Below are 21,965 nucleotides of genomic sequence, written 5' to 3'. Positions count from 1 at the left end.
TGAAAACTGCACAATGACCTGCAAGGGTATAAACAAACAAACAAACAAAACATACAATTAGCAGATTATGTTCATGTAGTGGTTTTTATATATATATATATATATATAACACAATATATTAAAATATAGAATTAGCATCATAGAGAATTGTTTTTCATCTCAAAGGCAGTGCATTCACAGTCACACATTTCACTCCTTAGAACCTTTCCATAACAGGTTTTCCCTCAGTTCAAACACACTCAGTACATTGTGCGTCTATGCCAGCGTGGCATTCTGCCACAACTCCGGCACCGGTTCAGTTCCAGCTCAAATACATCCCGGTGGGACACAAACACCATACCATGCTACTGTGTAGGATCACTGCTTGGCTGTAGCTGTGTCTTCCAGGAGAGCTCTCATGTCCAACAGAGCATCCTCTACAGCTTGGGCAAACTTGGCAGCATTAGTCTCCTCACAGCTGTTGAAGGCCGTGATGGCGATGTTGATGTGCTCATCCATGGGATTGTAACACACTCCATAGCCATCTGGCACCATTGGACCAAAGCACATCACACAGTCTGTCTTGGAGCCAACCTGGACACAGAGACGGGAGAGATGAGGGCAAATACGCAAGCAAACAAATATGATGAAAAAAGAATCATTTGCTCAGTAATAATAGAATGTTGATTTTTGTATATAAATATACCTGGCTGGTGGAGAGATTATAGTGGTGAGCCACAGCAAAAGAGGTATCCATGAATATCTCAGGCAGAGAGGTCAGGTCTTCAATACCCTGCATCCTCAGCCCGAGAAGGTGTCTGTCTATGGCTTGTCCATGGATGGCCTAAAAAAGGGAAGTTGAATGTGTCAAACTGAGATGAATCAGATGATGTAAAAAAAGGATTTATATGTTGATGAACACCAGTCCTCACATCGTATGTGTTGTCCTTATGTGTCTGAACAGCGTTCTGCAGCAGTTCCAGCCTCTCTGTGTTCTGTTGGTGACATTAAGTGTTCAGTCAGACAGCTTACATGCTGTATACTTTACATTTACTGTCAACTCCTAATGGTTTAACAGTACCTGTTTAGCTGGGTCTTGCATTGCGTGGACGAATTTAGATGACTGTACAGTAGTTACACGGATTGCATCTGTTCGCCCATATTTGAACATTCGTAATGATGCACTCTCATAGGTAGAGCAGCACATATTATACATCCTACAATGCAAAAACAGTATACACAATATATGAATGAAAGTACACTCGATGGCTATGTGCACCATCATTTCTGACTATAAAAGGGATTTCTTACCTGAAGTAGGCAAGTTGAAGAGCCATTTGCACAAAGGCATCCGGACTCAGCTTGTGTTGTTTTGGCACATTTTTTCCAAAATGAGAGAACATAAGCACATTGACGTCCAAGTCATGTACCATCCTAATGAAACAAAGAAAGGAGTAAGTTACTCCAAATGTCTGACATCAAAGCAGAAACAATAATAATAATGATAATAATAATAATAATAATCACAACTGCACTTGACATACATGTTCATATTTTGTTTGGCTTTCTCAATGTCTCTCTTGACCTCAGGTGTAATGTTAAAACGAAGTTTCTGAGGCATGGACAGAGGAATCATGGGGGAGCGGACTATTTCAGTCCTTTGCCTGTTGAGAAAATGTTAAAAACTCAACTCCAGTTCATTTAAAAAATTGAGAAAATAATCATCTAAAAATGGATATTAAACTTACATGAATTTAACAACATAATCAATGAGAAACACAATGGGTGGTCCCTCAGCAGGCGCATGTTCATACACCAGTCCACATGTACCGTCTTCACCGACAATGAACTGAGGATGATTTACAAATACATTCAAATTCTCAACCATTACCACAGTCCTGTTTATTATTTTAAACGTAAAGTTCGTTTGACTCAAACTTACCTGTATAGTCTTATCAAACCAGCGGTTGCCACTGTTCCAGCGAGCCCCTCCTCCATGCAGCATCTGGGCAGCCACACGGCTCTGGTACAGCTCATCTGACACCCGTGGCATTGGAGCATCCAAACACACTGTGAAGATGCTTTTCTGGATGGCACGGACTGACTCTTTATTCGTCTTATCTGAGGAGAAAAAATGCAAAATGAACTATTTACCAAGGCCTTTATGATGATTTTTGACACTGATATACCATTTCGAGTTAGAGAATAAATCTAGCTGGGCTCTCTGCTCCATTTTTGTGTCTTGTCTCCTCACCCTTGATCAGATTGTTATAGGCTTTTCCCCAAGTGTTGCGGTGCTGTGATGTTAGGATGCCAATAGGCTCCTTGTTGGTCTGCAAAGAAGAGTTCCAGATCTTCTCCAGCTGCATGTAAATCTGATCCACTGTCAGCGGAGTGCCATCGCTGTTGTACACATCCAAGACAAAGAACTGGGAGAGAAAAGCCAGACAGGATCATTTAGCATAGGTCCACTGTTCTTTTCTCGCCATTGCACCAATAATGACGTTGTAAAATGAGTTTCTGTTAAAATATTTAACTGAAATATTGAGAAGTAAAAGAAAGGGGAGAACAGCAGTGCCACCTAGAGTACCTGGAAGTTGTGGACCACAGTGATGTGGGTGGGAGGTGTTTTCCCGATGGACTGATTTACAACAATATCTCTCTTTGGTCCAGGGATACGACAGGAGGACAGGATTTGGTAATACTGGTCCATACACAGTGGCTTCTTACTCAAATACTCTATAGGCAGAGTCTCACTGTGACACAGTTTCATAAATTAAATGCAAATCATGATGATCGCAAGCTTTTTGTTATAACAGTATGATATTTGGTTTATTCTTAGTCAAACTCACGTGTCAATCATTTTTTTAAATTCCAAAACTCCAGCGATCAGTTTGGCAGCAAACCTGCAGAAGAGACATTGCTGTGTTACAGACAAACATGATCATTCTCTGCTTTACTGATGTCACTGAGAAGAGAAAAAAAAAGTAATCAGCTCTGACTGGAGACACTTTCAAGCAAATGTCGTCCCACATTACCTAAAAGTGCTACTGGCTGACACATTCTAACATTATAACAGCCCACTGTACCCGCACACTTAAAACTGGCTTTGCTGGAGTATTTCTCCATGGGGCCACTATGTTGACGGCATATCCCATAGGTCGCAGTAGTCAAAAACAGCTGAGCAATGCTATGAGCCGCCACAGTGCTTTAAATAGCCAGCATGCAGAGGGAAGCCTGTGCAAGGGTCGGCTTGAAACTCCAGCTTCATATGAGCTTGTTTTTACTGTACTTCAACAGAAACTAATCACTTCTGGGAACAACTTTATTAATGTGCTTATTAAGTGACTATTCAGGTTTAGCAGATATTGTGGGAACAACATAACACTGCAGGTATTTTAAAGCGTACATTAAAAGTACCAACTCTTCTTTTTCATGAATGTAGAAATGTGTTTAATAGGAACAGCTTAGTAACTGTGGCAGTTTCTAGATGTGCTTCCTGGTTTCTCACCTCATCTGTCCTTGGCGATCGTGGAAGTGCATGCGTGGCAGGACAACACCAGGGCTGGTGTAGACTGCCACCGGCATGCGGCAATCTAGATAAGCTGTTTGCATCCACCATTCTGATAGCTGCGTAAACACAGTAGAAAACAGTAGTAGTGAGAGATTTGCATTGCAAACAAATACTACAAATACATACAATACACCGAAAGATCCAGACTACTTCCTGAAATGAACTTCACATTAAGTCACCATGCAAATATTTCTATTATTTCTATAAGTGTGAATTCATGCTTTAGTTGAGTTTGAAGTGTCAGGCAAATACTCAAATAACTTCCTCCACTGGTATAAAGAAATTGAAATTGAAACCTTCCATGGTGCATTTAATTATGGAGGAGCTTGATTCATACCTGACCTTTATGCTGAGTGTGTCCACCCTGCTACATAAAAGCTAAATAAAACCAAATATCTACCCAGTTGTCTGTCTTTCGGGCCCGACGCTCCAGGCCTCTCTGCAGCCTTTCCCCAACACCACCCTTGAGGAACTCTTCCACCAGCTGCCGTGTGTGTTCCAGCTCCTCCTCGCTTACGATAGGCTCCAGCATGGCCAGGTAGCGCTCAAAGGTCTGCTTCAAGGGTGGCACAGGCAGCTTAGGTAAACCCTCCTGATGAACCAGGGACCTCTCTGGGATCTGTGTTACTGGTCTGAGTAGGCGACATGGCTTCACCATGCCTGGCCGCAGCTGGAAAACATGTTGGTTAGATTAGGACATCTGTGATATTCAGCACTATGATTGAATATCACATAAACAAAATATTACTAAAGGAAGCCTAACATTTACAACTATGATTTATAACTTTGATCAAATATTGCAACTGACTAGGTGGCAATACTGCAAGCTCACTGCTGTGATATGATAGTGTAATGACTGACATTTAATCTCAATATCTCACTAGTTGAATCAGAAGATGAATTGAACCACAGAGTTGAATGATGCTGACTCATAAAGCCAGTGTCAACATGTTGTTAAATATGAAGTGTGTGCAACAGAAGCCTTGGATAGTAAATGATTAAGTGTACATGGGTTCAAGTAAGAAGTGGATTTAGTGCTGTAAACAACATTTCAAATTATTCACAAAGACAGTAAGATGACTTGGTCAGTGTAACTGACACCAAAACAACTAAGTGAAGGAGTCATACTATTTGTTGTACCCGCTGGTGTAACCTCTGCCAGCTTATAAATAGAAGGTTGACACAGTCGAACCTTTGGAATGAAAGCTAAAATAAACAGACATGAAAGCAAGAAATCTATCTGTGTGGTTATCAATTAAATAGTTGATCCGATACGATGGTAAAATTTCAAAAAACATTTGGAAGAACTTTAATCCAATTTTAGATGATTATTTATGAACTCAGCAGCAGCAGGAATATGCATAAATTCTGCAGCAGTAATATAAGTCATTATCACTTACGGTCATATAAATTTAATTAATGTCAAGAAAGTCTGAATGCAATACAGAACTTCTAGTAGATGTTTTTAAAGTAAAACTGTTATGAAAATTAGTATAAAAACATTGTTGTGTGTTGTTTTTAGCAAAGCATGACACAGCAGTGAATATAAAGAGAATGATTTCCTCTATATCTTTCACACAGAAAACCCACCCATACAAACACACCTACCTTAACACATGCGTGCTACAATAATAAAATCTAAGCCAAACATGATGTCTTTTTCGTTTGTTTGTTTGCCCTTTCGTCATTCTTGTTATTGTTGCTGCTGTTTTGTCTTTTTTCTCTCTTTTTATTTCGGTTTGTTTGAGTCTAGTTTTCCCTATAGTCTTGTGCTCTGTCATATGTTGCTCATTTTCATATCAGTTACTTGTATTGCACTATAAACTATACATTTTTTAAAAAAGAAGAGAGAATGATCAACCTAAGGGGGCTTTGAAGCGAATAAAACTACTAGTGTCGTGCTGTTTCCTGGGTCCTTTTTGTAGCATGCACATTAACCCTCGTCCTACTAACATATTAACCCTCATCCTACAGGCTCAAGGGGTAGAGTGGGTTCGTCGGTTCAATCCCCAGATCCTAGAGTCTGCATGTCGAAGTGTCCTTGGGCAAGATACTGAATCCCAAATTGTTTGAGTGTTTGTGTGTGACTGATTAGACTCCTCCTGTTGAGCATGTTGGCACCTTGCATGGCAGCCTCTGCCATCAACATGTGAATATGTGTGTTAATGGGTGAATGTGGCATGTAGTATTAAAGTGCTTTGAGTAGTCAGAAGACTAAAGAGGTGCTATATAAATGCAGCCCATATACCATTTACCAACATCTTAACCCTCATCCTACCAACATATTTAACATACAGGGACTACCGACTTGGGCCCCTGTGGACCCCAAGAATAAATTGCTGTAAGAAACAACCAACTTAGCAAAATGTTGACTTATTTCTTCTCAAAACATTATTAGTTATGTAATTAATGTCATCTGATGAAACAGATTATTATTATTTTATGAAAGTTACAGTTAATTTGTATATTGTGTAAAATGAAAATATATACTTTTCTTTGATACAAATTGCAGCATTTATCCGAAGTACAATCTCTCCACAAAGCCTTTTAACAGAGTGCCCCAGCCCCGTACCCCGATAGTGTGTGGCACTTTAAATTGGGTCCCATGGCAAACATGAACTCAATAAATAGTTCCATCTATTAAAATTGCAGAGGCGGAATTAGGTGCTTTTGACTGGGGTCCCCGCGACCCCAATACATTGTTTTTTTTATAAAAAGCGTTAATTAAGACAGACAGAAAAAATGATATGAAGTTATTAGGAACAAACTGACTGACACCGTGATGAAAAGTTGCCGGAATAGAATAAAGCACCTGTGAGATAAAGTTTACGTCTGGGGTCTGCGGGTGCCCCAGTCAGTAGCATTAAGGTTAAGCTAACGTCAACGTTATGCTATCGGCTAAAGCTAGCTAACGCTATGCAAACTAGCACAACGACACGCTGCTAAACGCTGAAAACGAATAGTTTGCCATAACAAATAACGTGCAGGACATTTTGCCAGCCAACAGCGTTGAGGCATGAGTTACATTTTAACCTAATATTGTCACATTGTTGCTGTCCTGCACAAGCGCCCCACCCCCTTCACACAGCCTGATCTGACGCTATAAAACCAAACGTGGCGACTGTTATTACGCACTTAAAAACACATTTAGACTGAAAAACAACACACTCACCACGGCTCTGACAAAAACACTCAACATCTTGTCAGATAGACGCGCATAAGTCTTTATAGATGGAAAACCTTCGGGCAGTCATGTCTCAAGGACAAGCGCACTGTCTATTCTCAGCTGCCCGCCCCCCCTCGGACCCACCGAGACAAGACAACTGCGAGCTCTTTAAAGTCTTGTTTTTCCAAGCAGAGTTTGGTCCTGTACATGCGTGCATGCTGTTTCACAAGTATTTCACAAACATTTTGTAGAAATAAAGGCTGCCTCATATCATTATCCTATTTATTTTATTAGCTAGAGGAAAATGGATTCCAGTGATCCATAACAACTATTAATAACTAGGTTATGTTTTAGTTTTAGTTATAGTAGAGTCATACATTAGGTCAAGTCTATATGATATTCATAATCTTAAAATTATAGTCTACCTATGGAATAAAAAACACGACAAGGTCATTATAAACCCTATATGTAAATATATGATATACTCACTATTACACACTTCACTATAGTGTTATAAGTCACCAGGAGAGATTCAGTTTAAAGCCAATACATCAGTGATGTTTAATTATTTCAGTTTTATTGATAAATGAAAGCAGGCCCTGATATAAATAATACATTTACAAAATAACATTCTGCGTTGATCTGGTGCATGAGGCTGTACAGATCTGTACGAGCCACATGATGGAGCTCGTCCAACATCTTTCCAGAGAAACAGCGTTAACTTATTTCTTAAGGAAATACAAACCAAAGACAGACTCCAGCAGCCCAAACGAATCACCAGAAAATAAGATCTAAAGAACAATTAATTCATACTGTGTGAAGAAATGATATCAATTGGCACTACACATGTGAGTGTGCAAATGTGAAGTGGACATGATTTCTCTATATAATCACATTTCATCAACATGTTTCAATAACAGAGCATAGAGAGAACTGCAGTCGTGTCGAGGTTTATTTGAAAGCAATAAAATAAAACGATACAAAGAAAAACAATCATACAAATCAAAATGCTTCGATTGCTCTGGTCCAACCGCTGCCTGTTAACAGTGTATGTTTTAAACAAATTGTTTGAACGGCGAATATTTGCTCAAGGTCCGTCTGCTGCCAACCCACAAACTCAGATAGTCCACCTGAACCCAGCACCGAGATCAGGTTGGAGATGTTTGTGGTGTCCAACTGGTCTGAGTCTGAGTGTGTGTCATCATCAGTCCTCATCCTTTTACATGGCACTGGCCCAAAGTCTGGCAAATAAAACTCTGGATCAACAATATGATAACTTGTGTCCATCTTTCGCTTTTTAGTGTAGCACTGCGCGCCCTGCGGCTGTTTGGGCTGCGCGCAACAGTCTGAGTGGAAGTATCCATTCGTGACAGTAGTCACCACATGCGTGTCCAGGTCCAGGACAGTCTTTTGGTTGGCTTGTGTGTTTGGGATAGGTAACTCCCAGGAGGATTTGTCTGCACAACTCCAACAGGCTGCCGAAACCATGAGCTCAGAGTCACTTGGAGAAACCATTGCGCAGGCAGATGCGTCTTGGTGCGCCAGCTCTGCAGGCTGGCCGTTGGGCTGGTGCGCTCCGCAGTGCCAAGTGTCCGACTCAACCCCAGTAAAGTTGCAGTAGAAGTCATCGGCCAACTCTGTAAAGCTCCCAGTCAATTCAAGGTATTCTTGCTTTTCACGGACTGCAGCTACATCCTCATACTGATGCGTCCTCTGCGTTTGCGACAAGTTTTTGCTCATATAAAACTGCCTGGCGTTTCTCAGAACGTACGTTACCAGCAAGTTCTTGTGGAGCTTGATGCCTCCTCTCTGCGTCCTGGAGCTTTGGATTTTCCTCAAAGAAATGGAGATCAGATTCTGTGCGTCAAATGCACACTCCATCCTCAACCGGGCCACCCTTTCTTTCCTTTCAGTCTCTCAAATCGTTTGTTTCCTAACTGAAGAAATATGTATGTCTTTAGTTGAGATTCCTACTTGATTCGTGTAGACTGTGTCCATAGCGCTCCATGTCTTCCCAGTAAGGGCATGGATTTGCAACTCTCATCTTTCCTTGCCACGCCCTCACATAGACATTGTCCAATGGGAGGGAGGCGGTGCTTCTGTTATACGCAAATATCACTACTAGCCTCATTCAGAATGCACGTAGGAGCAGGCATGCTGCATTTCACTAAATGTGTTCTGGGCTTTTTAAATCTCAGTGCGGACAAAAATCAGCAGACTTTACTGTCCATATAGAATAGAACAGAATAGAATATAGTGGAGAGGAATAGAATAGAATGGATTGAGTGGAGACTAGTAAAGTAGAATAGAATGGAGCAGAACAGAACAGGATATAGTGGAGAGGAAGAAAAGAAAAGAAAAACAGAATAGAATCTAATGGAAAGCAATAGAATAGAACAGAATAAAAAATAGTGGGATAGAACAGAGTGTAATACAATAGAATAGAACAGAGTATAATAGATGGAATAGAATAGAATAGAGTGTTGTGGAGACTGGTATATAATAGAATGGAGTAGAACAGGATATAACAGAATATATAGGAGATATATATAAGATATCAAACTTATTAATGGAGCTACAATTCAAATTCAACTTCAAACAGCTTTCTAGAGCGATAAATGACAGATGTATTCTAAAAGCCAAAATAAAATAAGTCAGCACCACAATGTAAAACTAGACAGGAAAAGTAGAATATAAGTAATGGAGAATAAACAAGTTAATAGGGTGAAAACCAGACAACTTTGGCACTTGCATTTGAAAATGTCAACATTTTCCACTTTCCTCAGATCCTCTGGATGGCTGTTCCATGAAGCACACAGCGTCTGAGGCTTCTCAGCTTCAGTGCTTCTATCCAAGAGGCATAAACCCCAACCCTAACCCCAAAGTCAAACAGAGGGGAAGAGAAAGGGAATCTAGTTCTATTCACTGCTATACAATACTATAACACACTATATACTATGCTACACTATACTTTAAGTATACTATAACTACAGTATATCCTGTACTCACTAACATATTCCCTCAAAAGCCAATTTAGTTACACACACAAGCACATACTGCACATACACATACATATACAGTAAATTATGAATGTACTGTCTGAAGCTGACAATGATGTCATTATGACTGCCTCTGATAATAGAAATATTGTCACGAGGTAAAAGCTCTTTGCAGAGAGATTATCTGTCATCCGTGCCCCACATCTGTTTGTGTGTACACACACAGATGGCTGACATCATACCGAACACCTGGATATGACTTTGATTTCCTGCCAAATAGGTAAATCAGGAGGACAGCCACTATTATGGTTATCATGCTTTGATAATAGTGTAAATTGGAGCCTGACATATGTGCACTCTCAGGAATTTAGTTTAAAGGGCAAAGAACAGATTGATATCATGTTTTATGGTACATAATGGTATGGCATAGCTTTGTAGTGTATGGTATGGTTCAGCACTTTGTAGTATAGTATAGTACAGTATAGCACTAATGAATAAATTAGCTTGTTTTTACAAAGCAGGCTTAATTATATTAAGTAAGGAAGATGTTGAACTTTTGAAGTAAATTTTGTGTCTAAAGTAATAAAAACAGGTATAGGAAAGCTGATCGCAACTAAATGTAATGATGTTCTTATGACTTAACAGTGGCTTGATCTGATGGATAGATGCTTTTCTCCATGCTATTTACAGTATTCCTATATTACAATCACTCGATCTAAGTAATAATTAAATAATGTTCTTGATTATTAGCACTGCCTTAATGCCAGCAGTGTAAAGGGTAGAGATTTGGTAAAGACTATAGTTTTGTAAGATCCGATGCTGTTTAGTACAATTTAGTGTATATTACAGTATATTGTATAATGTAGTAGTATAAAATGAAAGTGATGTTTGGCACAAAACTACATATTTGGAAACCCATTGCTGTGTTTTTTCTAATAATCATAAATATATTTCTAATTATTATAACAACATACATAAAAAACCTAAATATTCAAGTGGGGATTACATTTCACCTTTAGAGCAAAAAGGATAAAAGTGTACAGTTTTGTATATTATGTTTTGAATTAAGTGATGAATTAGAGGTATCTAATACTAGAGGGAAAATGTTAACACAAAAAAGTAAGGAGAAGGTGCCAAAATGTCACAATGAAAAAAACAAAACAACAACAACTGTAGAGCAGATTTTATTGAGCATCACTGGAGAGAAACCACAACCTACAATCTGTGAGAAGAGGAAGAACCAAAGGTCAGACAGAATGTCAAATGGACCTACCAGTTTTGAAAGCATTGCTACACTTGCAGTCACTCGTGTTGACTTGTGGAATATGAAAGTGAAAGCTTTGCTGGTTCAAAGACATATGATATTAATGGAGATATTAAGGGTATTCATTTGACTAGTCTTTTACTACTATTAATACAGATCACTTGCAATACAAAAGATCAATTAAGGTTAAATTGTGTTTAAAATTGCTCTATGTTAATATCATAAATACAGTCAACAAATCATAAGTATGATTATTGTGTGGCTATTTACAACAAAACTGCATATGTCATGTACTGTTCATCAACTAAAACACACAAACCTATGAGAGCTTCCTTGTTTTTAATATATCTCTGTCTGACATGGCCACTTGACTTAAGTAAACAGGAACAAGTTGACCAGGATTGTTAAGACAACAGAGAAGACAGTAGACCGCCAACAGAAGTCATTAGATGACCTTTACAGCACAGTGGTACACATGAAAGCCCTGTCAATCATCAATGACAAAACACATCCCCTCCACTCTGAGTTTGAGTTGCTCCCCTCAGGGTGATGCTATAGAAAAACTCCCGGCAAAGAAAAAGATCTACAAGGGTTCTTTTATCCCAAATGCAATTAATGTGGTCAAAAAACTACAGTAAACTTAAATATGGGAGTGTAGCTCTTCACTATGGGTATGAATGCACTGATGTTGTACAACTGAGAGATCTTTGCTCCGTTAATGTGACATCTTTATCTTGTGGACATGTTTGGGTGAGGCCAAGGACAATTTTTCTGCTCCTCCTCGGCTGGACAATAAAGTTTATTCTATTCTATTCTAATCTATGATTAATTTACACCTCTAGCCTAAAAATATGCAATGCCCAAACCTATAAACTGCAAAAACTGCAAAAAAGGTACACCTACATTTTCAGATAACTGTAATTGTTGATCTTTTAACTCTCATTGAACATTAAATATTCATGAAACTTTGTAAAATCAAATTAATAATATTTATCTTTACAACATACATGTACTGGTTACTCTTATTTATATAGTATAGTATATGTAGTATACTAAAGTATATTGCCATTGTTGGGAAGGTAAGTATCAAGTTGAATGTTGTGTATAAAATTGAATGTTTGCACATAAAAACTGAGGGAAGATAACACCACCGACACCATTATTATTAATATTATTATTATTAATCTTTTCCAGTGGTTTGTTCTTTTTTATTTACTTTCTCTCCATACTGCTACATTGTAACTCTGTTATTACTGACACCAAATGAAACTGAAACTATGACTATGACTGCAACTTGGATTTAGTAGTAATAGAATAGTATAGTATAGTATAGTATAGTATAGTATAGTATAGTATAGTATAGTATAGTATAGAATAGTATAGTATGATATAGTATAGTATGGTAGTGTACTGTTACAGAAGTGACCAGAAGTGTTGTAATATAAAGCAATCCAATAAAACAGTTCTGTAATAATTTCTACTAATCTAAAAGTTATAATTGTGGATTGTTGATAACATGGTATTAAAGAGGTACTGATTCATACAAATATATGATGATATATGAGGCTATTGGATTACGTTATATTGTAAGGTGTTTCTGATATGTTTACTGCTCCATATATCTAAATAAGGTGAAACAAAAATGTAGAAACATCTTTGAACCTCCCCCATTACAGCCTCAGCAGGATCGAGTTAACTAACAACTAAAACTTCACAAAACCTGAAAATTTAAGAGTGTAAGTTCAGAGTATATTTTAGGTGGTATAACTGTGCTGGAATCACCTCTATCTGAATTTGGCCAAACAAATCCTTGTTTTAGGACATCCCTGCTGAAAGTTACCATGAAACTCCTGCAGTATTTTTTTTAGAGAAAAAAAAAGAAACTAAGTGCTCTAGTGAATGAGGACTTGGGATATTTACACATGTTGTTTAAGAAGAGAACACTCTTATACATACAAATGTACTGTATATAAAGTAGCAGTCAAAAGTTTGGACACACCTTCCCATTCACTTGAATGAGAAAGTGTGTCCAAACTTTTGACTGTTACTGTACATTTGTTTCACCATAGAAGAAATAATAAATAATAAAAGTATAAAGAGAGAGTTAACATTATACAGCTTTAAATTTCATAGTTTGAGATATTAGCAGGTGTAATGTTGCAAAACAAAAATTGAAATATTTTAACACTTACCTGAACCACAGACCTCATTTCTGCATAAGTTGAAACGCCTGCAGGCGAAAACTTTTCTATTTTTTAAGGACAACAAGTGAACACATTGAAATGAGGCAGTAGTCACAAAACTCAAGTGGTGGAAATACTTTTTATTTGTTTGTTTGAGATCAGAAATATATCTTAGCAACTCCAACAAAAACAATAAATGATGATATAATGATAATGATAATGATATAATAATGATTTCATATTTCCCTGTTAAATTACTAATTAGCTAAGTAATACATGTGTTATGAGCTGAAATGAACAAAAAAATTGGTAACAGAAGATGCTAGTGTGATAATCCAACTCATCCTCATCTAACCTTTTTTTTTTTTTTTACACTTAAACTATGTTTCTAAACATCCTAAGTATTATAAGTCAGTCAATTCAAACTCTTTGTGTTAATAAATTACTTTAAGTGCAACATTAACTGACTGAAATCCTGGATAAGGGACTCAGCCCCGCCCATAACCCACTCCTCCCTAACTCTAAAACGGAGAGTTGTAAAAATTACACTTATGGTGCTTTGCTTATTAAGAAATGTATTGTTTTTGAGTTGGCGAATGAGTCCTTAAAGAAAAAAATCTCTACAAACAAAGAGAATTCAGTCTTTCCATAATGTGTCCTCTTAAACACAGAGCTGAGATATGCAGCTCCGTAGAAGATGCACACAATTACTTCAGAGGCGGGGTGCTTTATTTACATATGCAATATGCATAAGCAAGGTTACTGTGAGGGTGAAATAACCGCGAGATAGAGGGAGAGAAAGAAGGAGGGGTTTGGTATGTGTGTGTGTGATGTGTGTGTGTACGTGTTTGTGTGTGTGGTGGTGATGGAGAGAGAGGGTGCGTGGGGTGGGTGGAAGGGGGGTGGGGGGTTGCAGAAAATTGGTGTTATCAATATTTAACCAACCCTTCCAGCATATTTATGGCAGACAATAGAGCAGACATGCAGCTGTCTCATGTGAGTGGAAGTGTATTTATTACAGACTGAAATCGAGGCTGTAAATAGGATGTTCATTGATATATCCCTGCCACACTTGCGTGGAATCAGGGATGAGCCCACCACTTGGTATGCCACTCTAATAGTTGATTCCTGTTAAAACAAACTATTAACATACTGTATCTACTAATTGCTCGTCACAACCCCGAGTGCATCACAAATATTCATTAGGGGGCTATTTCTACATATGGCAAGCAGATGTATGTAATTCAATCAGTTACAAAAAAAAAAGAACCCAAAAAGCTATGAAAAGAGGGAGAAAGAAATAAAATGTCTGGAGCTTTTTTTTTTTTTTTCTTTTTTTTTTTTCACAGACCCATGGCCTCTCAGAAAATGTTTCCATGTGTTGTGTCTGAGCACACTGAGAGCAAAGAAGGAAAACATTCTCTCCTCCAAACCACATGCAACAGATTCTTTCTGAAGCCAAATAAATCAACACTGTGTTTCAGATCATGTGACACTTTTTGTGCTTTGTGTTATTCCCAACATATCCTGTTTCAACCCCCAACCCCCCACCCCTCTCCCCCCACCCCCCCCTCATATTCCAGCACTCTCTCACACGCACGCACAAACAAGGCACACACATACGCAAGACAACACATGCACATTCAGAGTTTCCATTTCCTGTGCGTAAGATCACCTGTACAGACAGAATGGCGTGCTCCAATGCGACATGCTCAGGCAGGAAAACAGGAAAGGGAGTTCAAGGGTGTCCAACATGAAATACTCACAGAGTTAGGGGAAACCCAGAGCTCATGGCAGTGCTCCAGTTTTTCTGAAGACAGTAAGTAAAGTTTCACTAGTGCACTTTTTTTCCCCTTCTTGCTTTAGCACTGCCATCATGCGCTCTACTTTTGCTTGTGCAAAAATGTTTTAGAAATGTTCTGCTGGTTTGAGGACTGTACACACTTTTCAGTACAAGTTGATGGGATCATGCCGCATTACATACAGTATACTTTTGGAACGCATGTTGTCTTTTTCAAGTAAAAGTTTGACATTTTGGGATGTGTCTGATTATTCCCTTTCTTCTTGAGAGAGAGATGAGAAGATTGATACGACTTTTATGTACGCGTTTATGGTGACGCTACAGCTAGCAGCTAGTTAGCTTAGCATAGCATTAAGAATGGAAACAGAGGGAAATAGCTAGCCTGGCTCTGTCCAAAGGTAACAAAATCCACCTGCCAGCTAAAACTCGCTAATTAACACATTATATCTTTCATCATTCATCAAAATTTAACTCTTGGCAAGAAACCGAATAACTGTATTTTTCAAAATGTCTGACTACTCCTTTATGTATTCCATATTTCCCAACTATTCCTAACGTACTCTCCTCTATGCATCCTCTTTTCCCTCTAATTTTATCCATAGGTTTTACTTAGCATGTGCTATTGTTACCATGTAGTTCTTGCTATATGTGACATGACATACTGATCAATGGCCCTGTTCTCTGTGGGGTAACACAGTATTCTCCTGTGCATCTGACAGCAATCCCTAGCCCATTTACTGTCAAATGGGCTCCACTCTCTTTGCCTGAGCTCAGATGCAGATTTATGCCAGAGCAATGCCGGTTCTTGCATATTAGATGAAAGCCTTGTTTGCATATACCCGCTCTCTCTCTCCCCCCCTCCTCCTCCTCCTCCTCCTCCCCTCCTCCCCTCTTTCTCTCTCTTCCTTTTTTCTGAGGCGTCACTTTAATATGTATGCAAATGGGCTGCGCTCCACGGGCAGATATGTGTGGAGTCCTGTCCTGCAGTCAGGAGGTGTAGGAGAGATTGTGTTTGTATTTATGAGGCATGGGCCCTGCCGCTCTTGGGAGAAAAACGCTGCGAGTAGTGTGGTGGAGGCTCTGCAGTGCAGGCAGAATGCAGATATGCCAATAACAGAGGTCATGGTTGTCACTAATGATAAGAGGAGACAATTAGACAATAGCATAGCTGTAATATAACCCCCCCACACCCTCTTATACACACACACAAACAAACACACAACAAGCCCTCATATCCCTGCTCTGGCATGAAGAGCAGAACAAGCCAACGAGCTGAGGAGGAGACGCTTCTTCTGGAATGTTCTATTTATTGCAGCGACTCCTCTCCTCAGCTCTCAACTCGGATGGGGAGTCCTGGGTGATTGGTGCGGGTAAAAGACCGATCTATTGATCCCATGCATCCCTCAGGGGTTGAGGATCACTGTCAGGGGCTGAGGCAGAGGAGACAAGGTCAGGTCACTTATGAGAGAGGTACCCTTAACCCATTTCATCAGTCTGATGCTTCCCAGACAGGCCTCAAAAGCCTGAGATCAATAACGTCCCTGTAACAGCAGAAACAGAAATAAATGAACAACATACAGTATCAGTCAAAAGTTTGGACACTCTTTCTCATTGAAGTGAAGGGGAAGGTGTGTCCAAACTTTGACAGGTACTGTATGTGGCAAATTTCTCCTGTTCTGTGGCTAGTATTGTCTTTATGTTACCATGTGTGCTGGAAAATTTACTGTTATGTATGTATTACAAAATCACGGGGAAGATCTAGTTTCAAATAAAAGGAATTCATTTCAGATGTGTATTGTAAAATAATAAGAAAAAAGCTCACATCAAAATAACAATGAATGCCCAGTGTTATGTTCAAGACATAATAATATCTTGGCTTGGTGCCAATCAGTGATCTACTAAGGCAACACATGCACGCACACACACACACACACACACACACACACACATCCCCTTCCTCCATCATGAATAAACCATACTGTGTCTATGAGTCATATACCACCCCCACATCCCTCTAACCCACTCCCCCTATTCAGCGCTGCTAGAGTAAAAACGCTAATTAACGTGATGGCTAGCTCCAGCTCCTGTCAGCAGCTTGTGGGGGCCTCTCAACCAGCCAGGCTCCACTGGTCTCTGGTTTTAGCAGCTCTCTCCCCAGCCGCCATCTCTGGAGAACCGGGGCCCCTCATTCATATTCAGCCCCAGTCACAGGCACCTGGAAGCAGCCAGCACCACCATCACCACCACCACCACCACAGCCTCACAACCCCCATAGTGTCTATCACCAGCCCCCCAGTCGAGCCCACCTCCTGTCAATGCTGGATCCCCCCACTGCTAGTAAAAAAAAAAAAAAAAAAAACCCACAACACCCACCCATTTACCCCACCCACCCACACACACGTATACACAATTATTCCATTTTTTCAAGCTACAACCCAATTGGAATACAAGCCCAAGCTGAAAAACTCCATTTAGAAGATGTGAGAGCTAGAAACTCCATCTAGGAGATGACACAACCCAACTGATGGGTTGAATCACCCAACGGTGGAGAGAGAGGGAGACAGAGAGAGAGAGAGAGAGAGAGTGTGTGTGTGTGTGAGAGAGAGAGAGAGAGGGAGAGGGAGAGAGAGAGAGAGAGAGAGAGAGAGAGAGAGGAGCTGCGTGCCTTGGTGGACTAGCTCGGTAACCATGACAACGCAGCCGGGAGAGCAAGAAACAGGAACATACAGAATCTGTTTCTGCTGAGACTTGCACATGTGGCACAGTGCTGCTTTTCCTCCGAGAAGAAATGAAGGGGAGGTGTGTGAGTGTGTGTGTGTGTGTGTGTGTGTGTGTGTGTGTGTGTGTGTGTGTGTGTGTGTGTGTGGAGGCCCTTATGAAACATACATGCCTGCTGCCTCTCCAACCAAACTCACTCGCCTGTTCCAGTCACTGAGTGAGTCACAAAAGATATTATGGTGTAACTGAGGCACACAACCCAGTGTTTAGTGGCAGGCCTTTGTCTTTTTTTCTCCAAATGCTGCATATGGTGAGGCGCAGGCGTTCCATACGAAGAGAGAGACTTAAAATATAAAATATGAAGGCAAAGAACAACTATATTTTCCCTCTGCAGCCGTTGTTTTTGCCTATTTTCTTTCCCTGTGCCTCTACGCCGCTCCCCTTCTGCCTGTCTTTTCTCTTTCCTCTTGCTCCCTCTTTCTACAGGCTCAGTCTAACCTCCCCCTCCCCTTTCCTCAAGGGAATAAAGGTCGTAACGCAAATGATTACTCAAACCCGAGTTGCCATAGAAACGCAGTCATGTGACTAGAGCAGGCATGCATAGACCACAACAAAGAGGTGGATCAGGAACCAGCGCTGGAAAGAGCTGTAGCTCGCCTTACTGGTGCCTCAGTGCATTTCACTCAAATTCAGGCTTTAAAAATAGGCGAGCAGCATGAAGCGCAGGAGAGAAATGCAGAGAAAACGACACTGAAAAGAGCTAGAAGCTAGGACGAGAGAGTGTAATGAATCTAGGCTATAACACTGCAGTGTGCCATATATTCTACCATTCACTAGCATACCAAGGGTGTGTCCTATTCATCATGTCCTTCTTGGAGGCAGAGCTCAGGCGCCAGTTGTCTGGAATTTCTGTGAAATGGCGTCAGTTGTAGAAGTGTAGAGGGTGGTGGATTTGTGTGCTTCTAAAATAGGAGTTGGAGTATGGAACTGTAACTTTTTGGTGCGCTACACTTTCGAATCATCCCCCTCTCAAAGGGCAAAAACAGATTTGTGTTAATACTTGTACGTAGCAATATGCTTACTTGTTGGAGATATTTTCTTTTCAGAGAGATTTAGAAAAAAAAGGCACTTAAATGTAACAAAAAACTACCAGCATGTGGTAAAACACATTCGGGCTTGGTATGTAACCAATATAACATCTAAGAGATATCATTGCTAAGACAGTGATAAAAAACAGGAAAAAAGTAGAAAAATAAAGTGATTAAATCCTTAAATGTCAACATATTTCCCCCTTGGTGAATAAGAGAACACACATAAATATGATCTTACAGCTTAAAGCTGAATGAAACTGTACAGGCTATGCACAAGAGTCAGTTTGTATCAATCTAAAGCAGGAACCAACACCTGGAGTAGAGGGTGAAGGTGGCCTGTCCCAACAGGATTCAGTTATCCTGCATCCAATCCACCCCCACTGAGATTAGTCCTATGCCCTGGGTGAACCCGGCGACCTGTGACCATCTCTCAGAGCTCAGAGACCAACCAACACCCCCCACAACACACACACACACACACACACTCAGTCAAAGCTCCACATTCAGTAATCAACAATAATCTTATGGGAGATAAAATATGCTGTCTGTAAACCAACATAAGTACAAATTGTATTGACATCCAGCAAAAATGTCCTTTTATTCGTCTTAGTATTAGCAGCCATTAATTTTGGTGCACTCCATCAACACAAGCAGAGCAAAAGGACGGGGTACATTTTTTTCTGATGAAGTCACCACATCTGCGGTTATGAACACTTGGTACTGTGTGTTTCAACGTCTATGCTCCCTTTCCCTCTTGCTTTCCCTCTCTCCCACACACGCTCAATTCCACGCTTGCCTTCACACCAGCGAACACATACTGTAGAGTTCGTAGATGTATACGACACAAGCGCATAAACACAATATCTAAAAGGGGTGTGAGCGGCATGACCCCCTTCACTGACTGCTGGCCATTTCTCTCAAAGTCCACCTCAACTCCCATGAGGTTTCAGGCAGCAGCTGAGTGTTCAGTGATGTCTGCAATTATCCTGTGTCTAGACAATGTCTAGTGAAAGACAAGGAGATAGACATTCTGCACGGGCTGCGCTCTAGAAGAAAAGGCCTGGAAAAGACTACAATGTCTCTCAGTTGGTGACGTGGTGGTGAATGAAAAGGTTACGGCCAGGCTAGGAACTCAGCTAACAAGCATCAACATAAACAAACAAAAAACAGTATTCATTTGTAATTCTAGTTCATTTCAAATTAGCATTTGTTAACTAAAGAAGAAATAAGAAAAAAAAAGATGGAAAAAAAAAGCTTTATTCTCTGGGTTTATGCTCATGGTACACCGGGAGGAAAAATGCAGTTCAGTATTTCTTGAAAGAAGTTCATTTCTATGTTGCTCATGAGACTAGTACCTCTAACTTTTCTGAGTTTATATCAATAAAATGAATTTCTAGTTTGAATCAATCAAATTAAATTAAAGTTTTGTGGGCGTATCCTTCAAAACATTTAATCTACTATGTGCTGTTAAATGCGCGTGTACTGTATGTTATTATTAAGTTCATGAACCAGGCTTCCATATTCTTTAGTCTGTGGTGCTGAAGATGATTGGATGAAAACAGAGAAGATGGAGCCAGGGGTGAAGAAGAATGGTGAATGGAAAATAACATGCACATGGTTTAATGTGGGAAGAGTTTACATAAAACTAATTCAAAGAATTAATCTTAAATAAAGAGGACAACATAGCATGCATGAGGGTTTGTTTCATATCAAATCGCTAAGGGTGAATTTGGGAATGATTGTGATTACTTTGTAGACCATAAAGCATGAAAAAGTGTTTGCTGCTCCTCCAAAAAACATTAAGATTTTTAAATATAAAACTTTCAAATTGATGTCACATTATTAGTAGGATCTCATTTTGGAATCAACTCTCCTGTATGAAAAAAAAGATGATTTGAAGAAACTAAAAGAACTACAAAACAAGCAAAAACACGTCGAAGCTCGAAGCGAAGGTTGAAAGAAACAACGGGTTGCAGTGAAAGAAAAGGCTATGAGAGAATGAGCAGGTGTGGTGGGAAAGACCCATGGGCTTCAGGGAGAGAATAGATCAATAACTAATTTCAGTACCAAGCTTCACTCGCACTGTTTTCCAATAAATGCTGGATGGAGAGTACTGGCTTAGCCCTCCCCCCACTATCTCTATTCTATCAGCTTCTACAAGCAGGGATTGGAGTCTATGGAAGAAGGCTGCTTTTTTTTCTACATCATTGTGTGATTGTTGGTTGGGTGGATTCTGTTCTTACAGCGTGTGTATTGTATAAATGTAATCCAACATTGCCATTTCCATTTCCATGTGTCCTCCATGAGTGCTCCCACAACCAGTCCACATATGTTGTCTCTGTATCTTTAAAGTGGAGGCTTTTTTTCCCTCCACTGTTCTGCCTCCTGCAACCCCCTCCCTCCCTCCCTCCCTCCCTCATTCGACCAGGGCCAGTGTTGAGGTTTTGTCAAGAGTATGCAGGGAGATTCAGACAGACAGGAGAGTGAAGCGTGTGTCATGCAGGGCTGCTGCTGCTGCTGAGGCTCTTCTCCTCAGAGGCTGTGACCTAGATAACCAAGAGGAGCTGGAGCGCCTGCAAGCCTTGGAGCCACTCCAGCTTCAGCAATGTCAGGAAGGGGTTAGTTGTATAACACAATGTCCTATTTAGTTTGCTTGTCACACACACATGGACGCAAACACATATGTACCCTATGGTGTTCCCATACGATCACAGTACGTTTCCTGTAAGCATCGTTTGTTTATTAGTGATTATTTGTGAAGACGGGATGCACAGAATGGGGTTTTTGAAAATGTGAGGGAGTGAAAGACGGGGAAGAAAGGGGCCCTAAATTCATCTGAATTTAAACATAAGCATTAAGAATGCTTGGTAAAACTTTCCACGCCAGCAGCCACTGCAGCTACATTATGTCACAGTAAAAAACATGTCAAAACGTCTACAGGCACACTCTTTCTGCAGTGTTGTAGTCTACAAATTTGAACATTTTATTCTTTATTTTAGCATAGACTCCACTGATGTTTGATGTATGAACACAACCTAGGGGTAAATGTATAGCACCATTTACATTATTCCCCTATAACAGGTAGCCAGTGAGTGTAACAAAGTGATATGAAGCGCTGCACTGCCACTACCTGGTCAGCTATAAAACAGAAATCTGTTGACAAACAGAAAATAATGTCAAGCTATCAGGA

At 40.0% G+C, this 21,965-nt stretch overlaps 2 protein-coding genes across 2 annotated transcripts; both read right to left on the bottom strand.

Moving 5' to 3' along the window:
• Positions 1-65: 65 nt before the first annotated feature.
• On the bottom strand, positions 66-6,877 carry LOC137193547 (carnitine O-acetyltransferase-like). Its single transcript, XM_067604759.1, has 14 exons — positions 6,726-6,877; positions 3,954-4,223; positions 3,491-3,609; positions 2,832-2,885; positions 2,570-2,735; positions 2,234-2,408; positions 1,922-2,100; positions 1,728-1,828; positions 1,524-1,643; positions 1,291-1,413; positions 1,061-1,196; positions 912-974; positions 686-823; positions 66-573 (listed from the first exon to the last, which is right to left on the bottom strand). The coding sequence occupies exons 1-14, from the start codon at positions 6,750-6,752 to the stop codon at positions 358-360; spliced, it is 1,887 nt and encodes a 628-aa protein (XP_067460860.1). The 5' UTR covers positions 6,753-6,877; the 3' UTR covers positions 66-357.
• Positions 6,878-7,274: 397 nt separating this feature from the next.
• On the bottom strand, positions 7,275-8,756 carry LOC137193527 (immediate early response gene 5-like protein). Its single transcript, XM_067604741.1, has one exon. It carries the CDS (start codon positions 8,598-8,600, stop codon positions 7,722-7,724), a length of 879 nt encoding a protein of 292 aa, XP_067460842.1. The 5' UTR covers positions 8,601-8,756; the 3' UTR covers positions 7,275-7,721.
• Between the last annotated feature and the right edge of the window lie 13,209 nt (positions 8,757-21,965).

The sequence above is a fragment of the Thunnus thynnus genome, chromosome 2 (assembly GCF_963924715.1).
Source record: "Thunnus thynnus chromosome 2, fThuThy2.1, whole genome shotgun sequence".
Lineage (NCBI taxonomy): Eukaryota > Metazoa > Chordata > Actinopteri > Scombriformes > Scombridae > Thunnus > Thunnus thynnus.
This window is presented reverse-complemented; position numbering and strand designations above follow the sequence as displayed.

What these genes read in the sequence shown, in the direction of transcription:
- LOC137193547 (XM_067604759.1), bottom strand. Translation starts at nt 6,752, where the DNA reads ATGTTGAGTGTTTTTGTCAGAGCCGTG. An exon ending in CCCGAAAGACAGACAACTGG is followed by an intron (nt 3,610 to 3,953) that starts GTAGATATTTGG and finishes GTGTTTACGCAG; the next exon opens with CTATCAGAATGGTGGATGCA. An exon ending in ATAAGGACAACACATACGAT is followed by an intron (nt 824 to 911) that starts GTGAGGACTGGT and finishes TCCCTTTTTTAG; the next exon opens with GCCATCCATGGACAAGCCAT.
- LOC137193527 (XM_067604741.1), bottom strand. Translation starts at nt 8,600, where the DNA reads ATGGAGTGTGCATTTGACGCACAGAATCTGATCTCCATTTCTTTGAGG.